We start from the raw sequence: 16086 nt of genomic DNA on the forward strand, positions 1-16086 counted from the left end.
ACATCACACAGAAACCTTTGGCAATGCAACAACCGAACTTCCAAAAACAACAACAACACATTCAATTCACCTCAATGGCTCACCTAGCAGCTCATTGTGTCCCGGTCTATCTCTTCTTGCATTTACACTGTTCACAGCAAGTCCAATTCATCCTTTAAGTCACATGTACCCAGAGTATATGAAACAACCACTCAAACTTAATCCAGCTACACATACCGTTTTCCCAAAAACTCACAGGGCAATCCAAATCCAGACCAGTCATGCATTTACATGTAAATATTAGGTATAGTATCTAAAATTAAACAAATGGTCGACTTGCGGCTCACAGATGAAAAGCTTGTATCTTTAAGATTGATCTAAGCTTCCAACATTTCAAATCGTCACTTGAAACATCAGCTTATATCAAAAATACTTGCTCATTCCTGGAATCGCACGTTCAACCTTTTGTGTCATGACACAATATCTATTTAAATAACTATTTTCCATTTATACATTCATAGAAATATTAGCGTCGGTCACAATCCACATGGATTGTAGCTGTCAGCGAGCGAGCCATCCATTCCATACAAGTTATTTCACACAACCATTCTCCATACACCTGGGTTTGCACACCTGTGCCCACACACTGACTCCAGGCTTCTTCATTCAATACAATGCACTCACCCACACTCACAATACTCTGCTCAATAGACAATACTCTTCTACACACACACACAGCGTCATTTGGTCTAACTACTCCCTTCTGAAACATGCGCTTTGCAGTCGCCCCTTATATTATTGCGCTCCCCCATCACTACAATCCACCAACGTGCCCCACCACAGGCATCATGCCACCACTCAGCCCCACAGCCACCCATGGCCACTGGAAGCGACACTGACACTCCGACATTGATACCTGCTCCATCTACAACACATATTTACACAACAACATCAAACTCAGCTTCAACTCGGAGCACACTGACATCATCTCCCATTTTCCCCGTCCCATATGCACTAGACTATAGGAATTAAAATTAAAATTGAACATAAATCCACAACAACTTAAATCAACGTAAAACCCAGCGGTTTTATCAACAGCCCAGCCACTTTCCTTGTTCGCTCACCTTCTGTGGAACTGTAACCTTTGCCACTTTGCCACTGCCACTTTGTTGTCTTTTCTCTGCCAGTAATACAAACCGAAGCACACCTTTGTCTGCACATGTACTTTAACCATGATTATATGAGACCCAACACCAGGACTGCTCCCTGGAGCTGCCATAACTCGCCTTCACACCCCATCCAACCACATAACTCACTCAACCTTGCCAAAATCCAATCTATTTACCTTTGTTGCACACAACATCTGTCCCCCATTGCCCATCAAAAGTGCCCACTCCACAACCCACAATTTTCTCAGGGTACACACCTGTCTTTACTGTCGAAATCCATGTTTCAGAAATATAACTCCATGGCCTGCTAGACAGCCAGACAGACACAACAATGAAACTATAACCTCCATTCTCCTTCCATGGTGAGTTTGTACCCCAATTTGTCTTGTCGATTTGTTCCATATTAATCCCATATTTTCCTATTCCCCTTCCAATGGAACGTAAATCATGGAAGTAAGTTACCAAAAGAACTCCCCTCCAGGCCAAAGGTGTGTATTTCACACCTCTACAGCATTTCACACCATGACATAATTTTAATCCTTCTCATTACACAGCTCATTGGCTCCCATGTCCTGTCAAGCAATGTGCAGCTTCACAATGTGCTACATCCTTCGGATGGGCGTTAAATCGACATTCCCGGCATGGATTTCAATATTTATCCAATAGCCAATGTTAAATTCAATCCCACCTGCCCAATAGCTATTATGAATCCCAATATCCCAATATAAATTGTTTCAACTCGACTTTCAACCAATTTTACCGCCAACAAACCACCATTAACCTACCTCCCCCTGTTATTTATTTATTTTCGTAAATAAACAAATAAACAAGAAAATAACCTAGTCTGTTTATTGAAAATAAAAAGTTCCCATATGTCTTTCCCTGTAACACTCACCACGGGTGTGCACTCCCGCAAATACCCCCACTCGCGTGCTCCGATGTGCCCCCTCGCACACTTGTCACAACATAAAACTCCCATTTACTGGATTAAACCTTGGCCCTCCGTGGAATCACACCACAGACTTACGATCAGACAAACAAGCAGACACGTCTTTCCTCCATGACATCATACATTGGGACCTTGTCAGTCGGATCACAGGCCACAGGAGAAATACAAAAACCTCCAACCTACTCTCCAACACCGTCAGGTTGGAGAAAATATCCGAGTAAGTGTTTCTACGCCCCCTTAACTATTTCTAAGCTTTCTATGCAACCTTTTAAAACTCACAATAGTTCAATTTCAGCAAGATTTTCTTTACTATTTTCCCACGTCATTCATGCCTAATACACCTCACACATCCATACATACAGCACAAGTAGCCAATTCCAATCAATACAAGAAACCCTTTCATACGTCAATGACACATGGCACACACAATGGACACAAATACATACTTCAATGACAGACATCCATATATACATTTATTCATTCATTCATATACCAATGAGTCTCTCAGACGTCGCGCGAACACCGGATCGACTCCAACCATGCACCTCCAACAGCCACTCCCCTGCCAACCTAGGCAACGCGTTTTAAATCATGCTTTTCCCTATACATTCTCCATACCACGTGACTGACAAACCAGCTCGCATTTCAAACCACTGCGCACATTCAGCAGTGTGAACAGTCGCAAAAATTCACAGCACAACGACCTGAGTGGGTCGTGTACAACGCCTTATGTCTCAATCATTCAAAAGAAAGGGGATTCTTAGACCGGGGTGGAAAGGGTGAATTGGGGTGAAAAGGGTGGGGCAGGGAGGGTGGTGTTGCCTGGAACCCCGGGACAGAGCTCAGGGCTGGGAGGGTAGGGGTTTGGTATTTGCCTGACCCTCCCACGGGGACTTGACTTTCAATGAGCGGCATCAGTCACTCGTTAGCCTGCCTCTCTATTTCCTTAACAGCTTCATCCTGCATTTTATTCACCTGTTTCCTCAGGCCCTTGAGTTTTAATACCTCACCGGCCAGGCTGGCCTGTTTCGATCTTGCCTGTCACTTCATCGCTTCTTCCTTCCACCAACCAAAGACTTTCCAATAGTCAGGCGGGAAGTGTTTCGTGTCCTGTTCTAACTTTTCTAATGCCCCATACAACGCGTCCAATTTTTCCAGCGCAAAAGACCCTTCTTCGGGCCATGGTTCACCTAGATCCTTAGTTAGCGCAACCCATGACTTCCCTGGTCTCACAGCATCATAGCCATACCTCCGAAACATGAAAAATGCTGGGGTATTTCTAAGCGGTTCACCTGCCTTTACTGTCTTATTACCCATACTGTTACCCATCCTAGGAAAATTTAGTTTACCGACGTAGCCTTGTACTCGTGAGGATCTCCCGCCTCGCGGCACAGCTACACTACCTAACTCTCCTTGTACTCGTGAGGATCGTCCGCCTCGCGGTACAGCTGTCTACCTAACTCTCCTTGTACTCGTGAGGATCGTCCGCCTCGCGGTACAGCTGTCTACCTAACTCGCGGCCTTGTACTCGTGAGGATCGTCCGCCTCGCGGTACGGCTGCACTACCTAACTCTCCTGAGAGGCTCGTCCGCCTACACAGCCGTCTAACCTAACCTTACTGTACTTTCCTGGCGTCCTACGCCCTTATAATACTTCTAATCTTACTTAAAATTTCGACGTCTCCCGGGTAGGCCTCGGATCGGGACGCCGCCCTTATCCTTACCCTCACAACCCAGAGATCTATTACCCCTTAACCTCAGGCGCCCAACGTGGGGCACTTTCCCTTACGTAACGTTACCCTGACGAGTCCATAAACAATCAGTTGCTCCAGGACCCAAGCGGTCCGTATTTAAATTTAGGTTCGTGGAACAGGTATGAGCAGGGAGCGGAACAAACGGCAACCGAGCAAGAGAGTGGGTTTACAATTTGGACTGATCCCCAGGCAAAAAGGAAAAAATAAAAGAAAACCACAGTCTCACCTGACCCGGATCAATTGCCAGCTGGTCTCACCACTCACTTGCCTGGGACCGCGTCCCGGACTGCCCAGACTGATCCCACCGCTGCCACCAGTTGTCGGATTGAGACTTAGAACTTGGGACTCAGAAGACTCAGAGAAAGGAGCAACGGATATATTTATTAGAACTCGATTACACAAGCTTGAGGACAGCAAGAAGTTGCATTGAAATTCACAAGAAATGACCAACACTACAACAAGATGCTCTGCCATAATTCAATTAAACCTTGCTTTATATAAGGAAGATCAGGGGTGGGGTTAGCTCACAAGATACAGAGACAGAATGGGCTCATTGGTCCTCCCACCATAGTCCCATCCTGTTGTTCAGTTAGTTAGAGGAAGCTCATCAAGGCCACTCATAGGTTAACTCAGATAAGGAGATGGTCAGCCATATGTGGCAACATGTTTACAACTTTCTGTATAGAAACCTTGGTTGGGGAAAGTACAAAGGGAGGGGATACTCATAAAACTGTCAACTTACAGGATATTGGCAAAGTCTAGAGGGAGGCAGGAGAGATAACAACTGTAGCCAAGGCCAGGAAGGGGAACTAAGAGATTGTGCCCACACAGGCCGAGAGCTCACAAGCATAGAACTCCTTATTAGGATATTATACATCCTCAATGCACAGGAAAGAACTAAGTATTATAAAAGAGTACAGCAATCAGTCAAAACAAAACATATAATTGGTTATACTTGGTAATTGGTAAAGCAGCAAGGATATACAAAGGGGGAGGGGCATTACAGCTCCCTACATATATATATATAAAACACAGTTTGTGTGTGTGTGTGTGTGTGTGTGTGTGTGTAATGTTACCAATAGACTCCTAAACGGAGAGGCTCACGTACTTGATATTTGGCACAGACATGGCCATTGAGCCTGGGAAGAACATGGCTGACCTAAAAATTTATTTCATAATATTTTTTAGCCATATTTTTACCTCAGCACGGAATATTATGACCGGAATCTGACCGGTAGCAGAGCAGCGTGTTGATTCGCTCAGAGCGATCACGTGATGTTCGTTGCCGCCATTAACTCAGTTACGCGTTCGCACGTATTTCAGAGCAAAAAGCGATTGCGTTTTTGCCGGGTACTTCTGCATGATTAGCATTTAGCATAGACAGTAGCATGTTTCACATAGATTTTTTTTCAGCGAGCAGAAGTACCCGGCATTGTACGAATAATATATAGATAGTGCCGTGTAGGGCGGAGTGATGCCGCTGTGGGAGGGACCAAGCAAGGTCGCTGTGGGCGGGGCCGGGCGAGGTCGCTGTGGGCGGGACCGAGCGAGGTCGCTGTGGGCGGGACCGAGCGAGGTCGCTGTGGGTGGGACCGAGCGAGGCAGCTATGGGCGGGGCCGAGATAGAGGTCGCTGTGGGCGGGGCCGAGCGAGGTCTGCGTTAGTGCGTTGCCGTTGCCTGGTATAAAAAGATGGTGCTTGATGCTCTCTGCGTCAAGATACGGACTTGATGTCCGTATCTTTACAACAGACATTCCAATGATGATGATGATAAATGTAATACCACTCAAGGAAGGCCCACAACTCAAGAGAGTGGAAAAAAACAATAAAATGAACAAAAATACGGGGAAGTAGAAGCAACCACTCAGAAGAATGACAGAAAATCATTTCCCTTAAATTTACCGTGTTCACCAACTAGCACGACCAGATACAGGACACCAAAATAATTTCCCTTACACATATCGTGTCCACCAACCAGCAAGACCATACCACTTACCTCTGGATCAAACTGTATTTCAAATATTCAAACGGTTTTTACATGCTGCCATCTCCTAGCAACCAATGAAATTTTTCAAAAATATTGTAGTACATTTATTTTTTAATAATGTACCATATTTACAGCAGTATATTTATTTACGCAATGAGTAAGGAAGGAAAATTTCCAGCGCGCTGATTCGCTCATTCGCGCTCATTGATGATGATCACGTGATGACGTGATCACGAATGATGTTCGTGACGCGATCACGTGATGTGCCTTGCCGCCATAAACTCACAGCAAGTAGCATAGATTTTAGCATGATTAGCATTTAGCATGATTTAGCATAGATAGTAGCATGTTTCACATAGATTTTTTTTCAGCGACGAATATTATACACGGATTCTGACCGGTGGCAGAGCAGCGCGCTGATTCGCTCAGAGCGATCACGTGATGTTCCATCCCCGCCGCCAGTTGGCTTCTTTTCTGCAACAAAATATATAAAACTACACGGAGTATGAGCGTTCTATATATTTTCAATTCAGTGCGCCCGACTCGCTCACGTACTTGATTTGTGGCATAGACATGGCCATTGGGCCTTCACGGTGTAATTTGTGTGAGGCTTTTGTCCGAGTGAGCTTGAGTCGAGAGGGCGAATGTACGGGTCTTCCTTCCCCCGCCCGGCAACGCCGGTACTGGAGGGCGTCACAGGATCGGTGAGTCTCCAAAATCCACTTCGTGCTGTTGTTGCGAAGATGCAGGATGATGTCGCGATTGTTGTGCTGCTCTCCTCCCATGAGAACTGCAACGTCATTGTTGACTGGCCCTCCCCTTCCTCCCCTCCCCTTACCCCTCTCCCTCCCCTTCCCTCCCCCTCCCCCCTACCCTTCCCTCCTCCCCCTCCTTTCCCCCCTCCCCCCTCCCTTTCCCCCCCCACCCCCTCTATCCTCCACTCCCCCCCGGTCACCCCCCTACCCCTTCCCCCTCTCTCCTCCCCCTACCCCTTCCCCCTCTCTCCTCCCCCTACCCCTTCCCCCTCCTTTCCCCCCTCCCCCCTCCCTTTCCCCCCTACCCCCTCTCTCCTCCCCTCCCCCCCGTTCCCCTCCCCTCCCCCGGGCGGGGGAGGGGAGGCTAACATTTATCAAACAAACAAGCAAACAAAGTATATAAAAAGGGGAGTGGTAGACAATATAGGGAGAGAAGGGGAGGAAGCACACAAACACAACATTTGAGAGCAGGGACATCAGGAGATGTGTGGGAGGGAGAGGGCTTGGGGGGAGGCAGGATAGGTATAAAACGCAAGGACACCAAGGACTTCCAGGAAAGAAGTTGGTATTTCAAAAAAGTGGATTTGGGGTGAAATTAGCGGGGGTAGAAAAGATCAAGGTTTTGGATTGGGGAAGATAAGAGATGGTGGTGAACAGCTGTTTTAAAGACCTGGAGGGAGGAGAGGGATTGAAGAGAGTGAGGGAGTTTGTTCCAGAGGCAGGAGAAAAGAGGATTGAAGGAGTGAAGGTGAGCAGAGAGTCTTGATTTTGGCAGTTTAACCAAAAGAGGGTTGCAGGCAGATCTTGTGTGACCTGTCGGAATATTTGGGGGAAAGAGCACAGAGAGAGCTGGGGGAGCAAGGCCGGAGAGGAGTCGGTATAAGACGGAAAGACCACCAACCTGCCTGCGGTGAGTAAGTGAAAGGCCCTCTGAGATAGTGTCATCGCGGGAGATTCCAATGATTCTGAACGCTTTGGTTTCAACAGCGTGAAGACGAGGTAGGTGTGAGGCAGGAGCACCAGCCCAGAGGGGAGAGCAGTACTCCATTGAGCTGTGGATGAAAGCCTTGTATGTGGTGAGGAGCTCAGGTGTGCCAAGACTTCGCACGACGGAGGATGCCCAGTCGGCGACTGCCTTTGGAGGCCAGCTTGGAGATGTGGTTTTCCCAGGAAAGATCATGGCAGATAGTGAGACCCAAAAGCTTGAGTGACAGAACTTCTTGGAGAGGATTATTCAGAAAGTAGATGGGAGGGTTGTCCAGTCGGTCTTTTCGGAGAGACATCGTAAGAGTGTGAGATTTGTCAGGATTGAAAGACATGTTCCACTTGTTTGCCCAGTCTGTGATTTTGTCCAGGTCTGCAGAGAGTGAGGTGGCTGCAGACTGCCGATCTGAGGGATGAGGAATGGAGCGGCAGAGAGTGGAGTCATCAGAAAAGAGATAGAGAGGATTTTCAAGAGTGTCAGAGAGATTATTGATGAAGACCAGAAATAGCACAGGGCCCAGAACACTGCCTTGGGGAACTCCAGCCTGAACAGGAAGAGGAGATGAGAGAAACCCATTCAGGGCCACACGTTGACTACGACTAGAGAGGAAGTCCACCAGCCATGCGTGGAGATTTTCATGGATACCAAAGGAGGAGAGTTTGGTGAGCAGAGCAGGGTGCCAGACCATATCGAAGGCACGTGATATGTCGAGGGAGACAGCTCTAATTTCCTGTTTGGCATTGGGGACCTCCATCCATTGTTGAGACAGCAGAAGCAGCATGTCCAGAGTAGAGTGACCTGGTCTGAAACCAAATTTATGATCAGAGATCAAGCCATTGGAGAAGAGGAAAGATTTCATATCCGAAGCAATGATGGATTCCATGACTTTGCTGATAATTTGGAAAAGGCTGATTGGTCTGTAGTTGCTAGGATCTGTTTTTGCACCTTTTTGTGTAAAGCGGTGATGTTGGCTGATTTCCAAGCAGATGGCAGTTGACCTTGAGCAAAAGAGAGGGTGAAGAGAACAGAGAGAGGGAGTGAAAGAGTGGAAGAACAGGATTTTAGGACCCTTGGGCTGATGCCATCAGGTCCAGTTGCAGAATCAGAGTTGAGGGTTGACAGAAACTTTTCCACCTTGTCAGGAGGAAAGGACATGGAGTCCAGGAGCAGCTGGGTACGACTGGATATGGTGGGTACAGAGAGGGATGGGTTTGGGACACAAGATTTAGAGGCAAACTCAGAGTTGAGGCATTCAGCTTTTTCACGTGCGGAGTCAGCTGTGTAGCTGTTTGAGCTAAGGCAGGGGATGGAGGGGGAACAAACACCAGAAACAGATTTGACCAGATGCCACCAGAATTTGGAAGAGGGAGGCAGATAAGAGAGTTCGGTCTTGAGAACGGAGAAATATTGTTTCCTGGCTCTCCTGAGGGTGGACACACACTTGTTTCGGGCTTTGTGAAAGGAAATGAGATTTCCTTCCGTTGGATTTGCTTTCCAGGAGACAAAGGCAAGTTGTTTCTGGGCAACAGCCTCACCACAAGATCCCGTGTATCATGGACAGGAGGAAGGGTATGACAACTGAAGACGAGATGGAATAAATCTGTGCATGAGAGAGAGCAATTTACTTTGGAAGAATTCCCAGGATGAGTTGATGTCAGAGGTGGTAGAGATGGGAGACCAGTCCTGATGATTGATGGCTGCTTGAAGACCGTGCCAGTTGGCCCGAATGAAATGCCAGACTCGTCGACGCTGAGCAGGCTCCCTGAGAATGGTCAGAGAGATGTCCATTTTAACAAGCACATGATCAGATGAGCCGATTGGAGCAGAAGAAGAGCAGCAGACATTTTCAGGGAAGTTAGTCATAACCAAGTCCAGAAGAGAAGATGCTCCGTTGACTGAGATCCGGTCGGGAAATTGACAGATTGTGTCAGTTCCAGTGAGTGGCAGAAGTCCTTTGCTGAGGAGCCATGGCTGGTGAGAGAGGTACCCACACCCAGCCAATTGGCATGGTGACAATTGAAATCACCACATATGAGGAAGAGAGAGTTGGGATGAGATGATAGAAGTTGTTCCATATTATCAGACAGCGAGATGTCGATGGAGTCATCACTGTTTGGTGGACGGTACAACACACATATGAACAAGAGGTGGGAGCGAAGGGGAAGCCGTAGCCAGAGGTATTCCTGGGGGTGAGGTGGAGAGAGTGCAGTGCAGGGCGAGTGAGGAAGAGAGTTTTTGATAAAGATAGCAACCCCACCTCCAGGACGAGGCTCAGGTCTATCATACCGGAGGAGGGAGTAACCCCAGGAGAGATACTAAGGAATCAGAGACATCATGAAGGAGGAAAGTTTCTGTTGAGCAGATGACGTCTGGTTTGTCAGAAGCAACCTGTATGGAGAGATCAGTTAAGTTTGAACGAAGGCCCCGGATGTTTGAGGTCCATACCGTTAATGAAGAGGAAGGGGGAGCTTCGGATACAGAACAGGGGGAGGAGGGGTAGGGTAAGAGGTGGAAGAGGTAGGGAGAGCTGTTGAAGGTGTGTCAGAGATTTCAGAATAGCTCGGAGAAAGGGAAGGATGGGGCGGACAAAAGGTTTGATGGTGATTGGGTGAGGGACAATGAGGTGTTATTTGAGGAGGGGGAAGAGCGAGGCAGAAGGTTGGGGGAGATGGAAGTGAGAGTTGGAAGGGGGAAGAAGTGGGGAGGATGCTTTGAGGAGGAGGGGTGAGAGGGGGGAAATGGAAAATAAATGAGGGTGGGGAGATTTGAAGGGGATGGGGGAGTTTGAGGGGAGGGCTTAGGGGGGAGTTTAGGAGGGAAGGGACAAGGGGAGGGATTTGAAAGGGATGCGATATGGGGGAGATTTGGAGGGGAGGGGTGAGGGGGGAGTCTAGGAGGGAAGGGGTGAGGGGGAGTCTTGGAGGGGAGGGGTGTGGGGTAGTTTAGTAGGGAAGGGGCAAGGGGGGAGATTTGAAAGGGATGGGTGATGGGGAGGATTTGGAGGGGAGGGGCAAGGGGGAAGAATTGAAAGGGATGGGTGATGGGGAAGATTTGGAGGAGAGGGGTGATGGGGAAGATTAGGAGGGGAGGGGTGAGATTGGATTTTAGAAAGTGTACGATTAATGGGAAACAAACATTTATTGCAAAATGAGTTTCTTGTGACCTTCGAGTCAAAAATACGTTTAAGGACGCTGGAGGGCGGATGGAGTGCAGGAGAGTTCAGGGAATGTAGAAAAGAGGCACTGTAAGAGATGGAATTTTTTTTTGGAATGAATAGATTTGGTGAGCAAGTCGAAAGCAACCTTTTAAAGAAGAAGAAGAAAAAGGTGTTATAATATACGACAAAATATATGATTTAAATATGATTTAAATATGAATTAAATATGATTTAAATATGATTTAAATATGAATTAAATATGATTTAATTATGATTTAAATATGAATTAAATATGATTTAAGTATGATTTTAATATGATTTAAATATGAATTAAATATGATTTAAATATGATGTCAATATGAATTAAATATGATTTAAATATGTATTAAATATGATTTAAATATGATTTAAATATGAATTAAATATGATTTAAATATGAATTAAATATGAATTAAATATGAATTAAATATGATTTAAATATGAATTAAATATGATTTAAATTTGAATTAAATATGATTTAAATATGAATTAAATATGAATTAAATATGATTCATTACCCAAGTGTGAAAAGTGGTTTTCAACACCAGCACGAGTGTGTACAGTGGCTATTCAACACTGGCACAAGTGAAACAAGTGGTTTTGCAACACTAACACAAGTGCGGAAAGTGGTTTAAAACACTAGCGCAAGTGCGAAAAGTGGATTTTGAACACTGGCACAACTTAGACAAGTGGTTTTGCAACACTAACACAAGTGCGGAAAGTGGTTTTCAACACTAACACAAGGTTTTGCAACCCAACACAAGTGTGGAAAGTGGTTATACAACAATAACACATGTGTGAAAAGTGGTTTTCGACACTATCACGAGTGCGAAAAGTGGTTTGCAATGCTAGCACGAGTCCGAAAAGTGGTTTTGCAGCACTAACACAAGTGTGGAAAGTGGTTTTGAAACACTAACACAAGTGTGGAAAGTGGTTTTGAAACACTAACACAAGTGTGAAAAGTGGTTTTCAACACTAACACAAGTGCAAAAGTGGATTTTCAACACTGGCACAAGTTAGACAAGTGGTTTTGCAACACTAACACAAGTGGTAAGTGGTTTTCAACACTAACACAAGGTTTTGCTACACTAACACAAGTGTGGAAAGTGGTTTTGAAACACTTAACACAAGTGCGAAAAGTGGTTTTCAACACTAACACAAGTGCAAAAAGTGGATTTTCAACACTGGCACAAGTTAGACAAGTGGTTTTCGACACTAGCACGAGTGCAGAAAGTGGTTTGCAATGCTAGCACGAGTCCGAAAAGTGGTTTTGCAACACTAACACAAGTGTAGAAAGTGGTTTTGAAACACCAACACAAGTGCGAAAAGTGGTTTTCAATGCCAGCACAAGTGCGGAGAGTGGTTTTCAACGCCAGTACAAGTGTGGAAAGTGGTTTTGAAACACTAACACAAGCATTGGATTTTCATTGGATTTTTGGATTTTCAACACAAGACAAGTGGTTTTGCAACACTAACACAAGTGCAGTAAGTGGTTTTCAACACTAACACAAGGTTTTGCAACACTAACACAAGTGTGGAAAGTGGTTTTGAAATACTGAACACAAGTGCGAAAAGTGGTTTTCAACACTAACCCAAGTGCAAAAAGTGGATTTTCAACACTGGCACAAGTTAGACAAGTGGTTTTGCAACACTAACGCAAGTGCGGAAAGTGGTTTTCAACACTAACACAAGTGCAAAAAGTGGTTTTTCAACTCTGGCACAAGAGTAGGATAATAATGTTGTTCCTGGACCACCCTCATTTTCCCATTGACTTACATGTTAATTTTCCTCTCACCCTCATTTCCCCGAAACACCTCTATTTCTCCCACCCTGTTCTTTACGAACATACTAGCTATAGTACCTATCCACAATGTTTTTCATTAGACCACTCAAACAATGACCCTACAAATATTTGTTCCCTCTCTCCCCCTTACGAACCTTTTGGCCTTTTGGCATACTAGCTATAGCACCTATCCACAATGTTGTTCATTAGACCACTCAAACAAGACCCACTTTTTTTTCTTTTTTTAAATATACACGGGGACTATCAAATCTTTTGAATTTAGACCTTAGCTTGAGTGAAAAAAAGAAAATCTCTTAATCTAGATAGTTTTTCTTATTAATTTAATTTCATTTTTTGTGATTTCATATACTTGATAAATGTCATTTTCTGTTTTAATTTTTGTTAAATCTATCCCTCTCATATTTTTAATAACTTTATCTCTACCATTAATACCATCAATCAAGAAAACTTTATTCAAGTATTTAATCAAATCTGAATTAATTAAAAGACATAACCCAGTATATTCTTCATCATTTTCTATCACCAAATACACCATGTTATCACTTAAATTATATATACCCATCTTATCAAGAGTAGGTATTAGATATCCACCAGCCGACATTATAACTTTTGGTAATCCATAATCAATCATCTTGTAGTTGTTATAATAACAAAGACCTGGAAATGGGTGTCCTTTATTAAGTTTATCAATTAATGGATATTTATACAGATCATCTTTTTTTCTCCTTAACAACATCACCTCTCTTAATATGAGTTTTTCTAACACGCTGGAAAACTCTTTTCTCATTCTTTAAATAAATCGCCTTTTTAATATCAAATCCTTGTTTACCTTTAATAATTAAATTCGAGACCTTATTAATTAAACTCAGATCTAATTTTGAGACATAGTGGTAGATTATCCCCCTCATTAATATTAATTATGGATTCTTCAGTTTGATTTTTACGCATGTAAGATATAGTAGTTTTACAACTTTTGACTGGTTTTTTCTAAAAGAAAATAACAAAACCAGGATCCAATGTTGGGGAAAAATTTATTAGCTGTATTGAAAGAAATGTAATTTATTTTCATAAAATATTGAATATAAGATCGATTTTTTTGTTGGTTAGTAATGTAATTTTTAAAATTTATTGGGACAATAAATAATAAGTATTTATCATCATTGAGAATACCAATTGATTTTTTAATAAATTCTAAATATAACTTATTATCACCAGATGCATTACAATTTTCATCGGGAGGATTACCAATAATACAATCAAAACCATCTATTTTCCATCTCTCCTTAATATCTAATTTAAGTGTATCACCTTCATTATAATTTAATTTATATTGATTTCTAGGATCAACTAATAATTTACAAATAAAGATATTTGTAGGATTGATATCACTAAAATATAAACACTCTTCTACAATAACACGATATCTTTCTTTTTTATCTGGTATTGTAAGACCAATCATAAACCTAGATATGATATCTATAAGAAATCCTCCTTTTCCAGAACATGGTTCGAAAACTTTTCTTTTTTTCATCCAGAAGGATAAAGGAATTTTATCTAACATTTCCTGACGTAATTCATGAGGTGTTGAAATTTCAGCATTATTCTTTTTTTCCAATTCCGGGGGAATAAGATATTTATCAATTAATTTAGATAATTCTCTACTATTCATAATATTCTTAACAAATATTTCCTTTATAGTTTGTATAATTTGATTTATTTCTTTATCATCTTTCACATTCGTTATGTTTACCATTTATATACCCCTTAAAATCCCTAACCCCGTTATATTATCACTTATATGGATGGTTGTTGTTTAATGGCTTATCAGTTTTGTTTTTTGTAATTCTTGTGAGTAAAATGAACCCAAGATTTATTCTCCATTCATATATAATTTGTAAGTCCAAGGGACTGTATCCATTACATCAACGATTTTGAATAATTCATTTGTCCATTTTTTGTATAGCCTTTCTCAAAATGGCTTTTCCATCTGTATATTCTTACAATATCACCAACTTTGAACTTGGGTTTTCTCAAATTAATCTCCTTTTCATATTCTAATTTTGTAAACGATTCTGATGGTTTTGATTTTGTTGATGAATGACTATTATTGTAATTATCTACAATATCCTGAATTAAATATACCCATTGTTAAGAACCGAGTTGTGTGAATTTTTTATTATAGTTTCTCTTTCAAAGTGCGATTAAAATGCTCAATAACAACTGCCTTTCCTTCATTAAAGGTGCTGTATAATTTAATACCCTCCCCCTTAAGAAATTTCATAAATATTTTGTTATAGAACTCTGTTCCCTCATCAGTCCATAACTTCTTTGGTTTTCTTTTACTTTTACTAAATATTCCACTGAAAGCTAACATAAGAGTATTACCCCTTTTGTTTTTCAAAGGAACAACCCAGGCAAATCTACTCCTCAAATCAATAACGGTTAAAGCATACCTGTATCCCTTATCATTATTTAGTTCAATTAAATCAGCGGACCATATGTGGTCGGTGTATTTAGAATACTCTTTCCTTCTTTTAAACTTTGTGATTATAGGTTTATGTAATTCATTAGCCAAAAGCTCCTCAGTCTTGATGACATCATTAGAGTTTAATAGTTTTTTGAGGGTGAATAACCAAGACCAAGTTTCAATTTAGCACTTATCATTTTTTAAACAATAAACCGATCAACTTTCTCTCTCAATGTAGGATTTCGTATCAAAGACAAATTATATAACATTTCGCTGTCTGCTTCATGTTTTTCATCCAATGTAGTGGTATTCCCATAAGCAATATCATGCTTCATACACACTTCATCAACCCTATTTATAGGTTTAGACTTTAGACCAAGGTTTAGGATTGTCAGCCTCATCTAAGCTTTTATCCAAGTTTGTTCCTGGACCACAGAAAGAATATCCAGGTATATGTAGTTCCCCTGGAATTCCAGTTGTTGTAAATTTACTTCCTGACAGAAACTTTTGCAAGTCTCCTCCACTTTTAGGAGAGATTAATTGGCACTTTTTAGAGCCACACACTTGACATATTCCTTTTTGATAAACTCTATTATTTTTAGCTTTAACATAAGAGATATTTTTAGATTTAGTTTTCTTTTTACATTTGAGACAATAACTCATATTTATTTATCAGAAAAATTCCGACAGAGTATCAAAACCTTTTTGGTTTTTAACATATACATTTCAATCTTGATTTTTAAAACATAAAGAATCCTAAGGAATGCCTTCACTCTCCTCCATTTATTTACAAATAAAACTAACTAAAGTCCATAACACCAACATCATCAACTATATAACTTTTCCCTCTTCTTCTTCCCCACTTTCTCGCTTAAATCTCCTCTCTGAAAGTGAACTCATCTCGCCCATTTTTGAAATATATATCTTTATAAGAGTTATTATTTCTTTTTTTTTCTCTTCGGTGAGCTGAGATTGATTTATTTGCTGTAATACATTCAATCTTTTACGATTCTCACTGATTTCCATCTTTTTATACTTTTCC

The 16086-nt window shown here is 42.2% G+C and overlaps 1 protein-coding gene across 1 annotated transcript in view; it reads right to left on the reverse strand.

Moving 5' to 3' along the window:
* Positions 1–917: 917 nt before the first annotated feature.
* The window catches only part of LOC144893041 (uncharacterized), a 100932-nt gene continuing 85763 nt past the window's right edge, over positions 918–16086 (reverse strand). Inside the window, exons 5-7 of the mRNA XM_078782643.1 lie at positions 2636–2667; positions 1104–1203; positions 918–998 (exon numbers count right to left, since the gene is read on the reverse strand). Coding sequence (XP_078638769.1) covers positions 918–998; positions 1104–1203; positions 2636–2667 — 213 coding nt within the window. The remainder of the gene's footprint in view (positions 999–1103; positions 1204–2635; positions 2668–16086) is intronic.

This window comes from Myxine glutinosa, chromosome 7 (genome assembly GCF_964187855.1).
Source record: "Myxine glutinosa chromosome 7, kmMyxGlut1.1, whole genome shotgun sequence".
NCBI lineage: Eukaryota > Metazoa > Chordata > Myxini > Myxiniformes > Myxinidae > Myxine > Myxine glutinosa.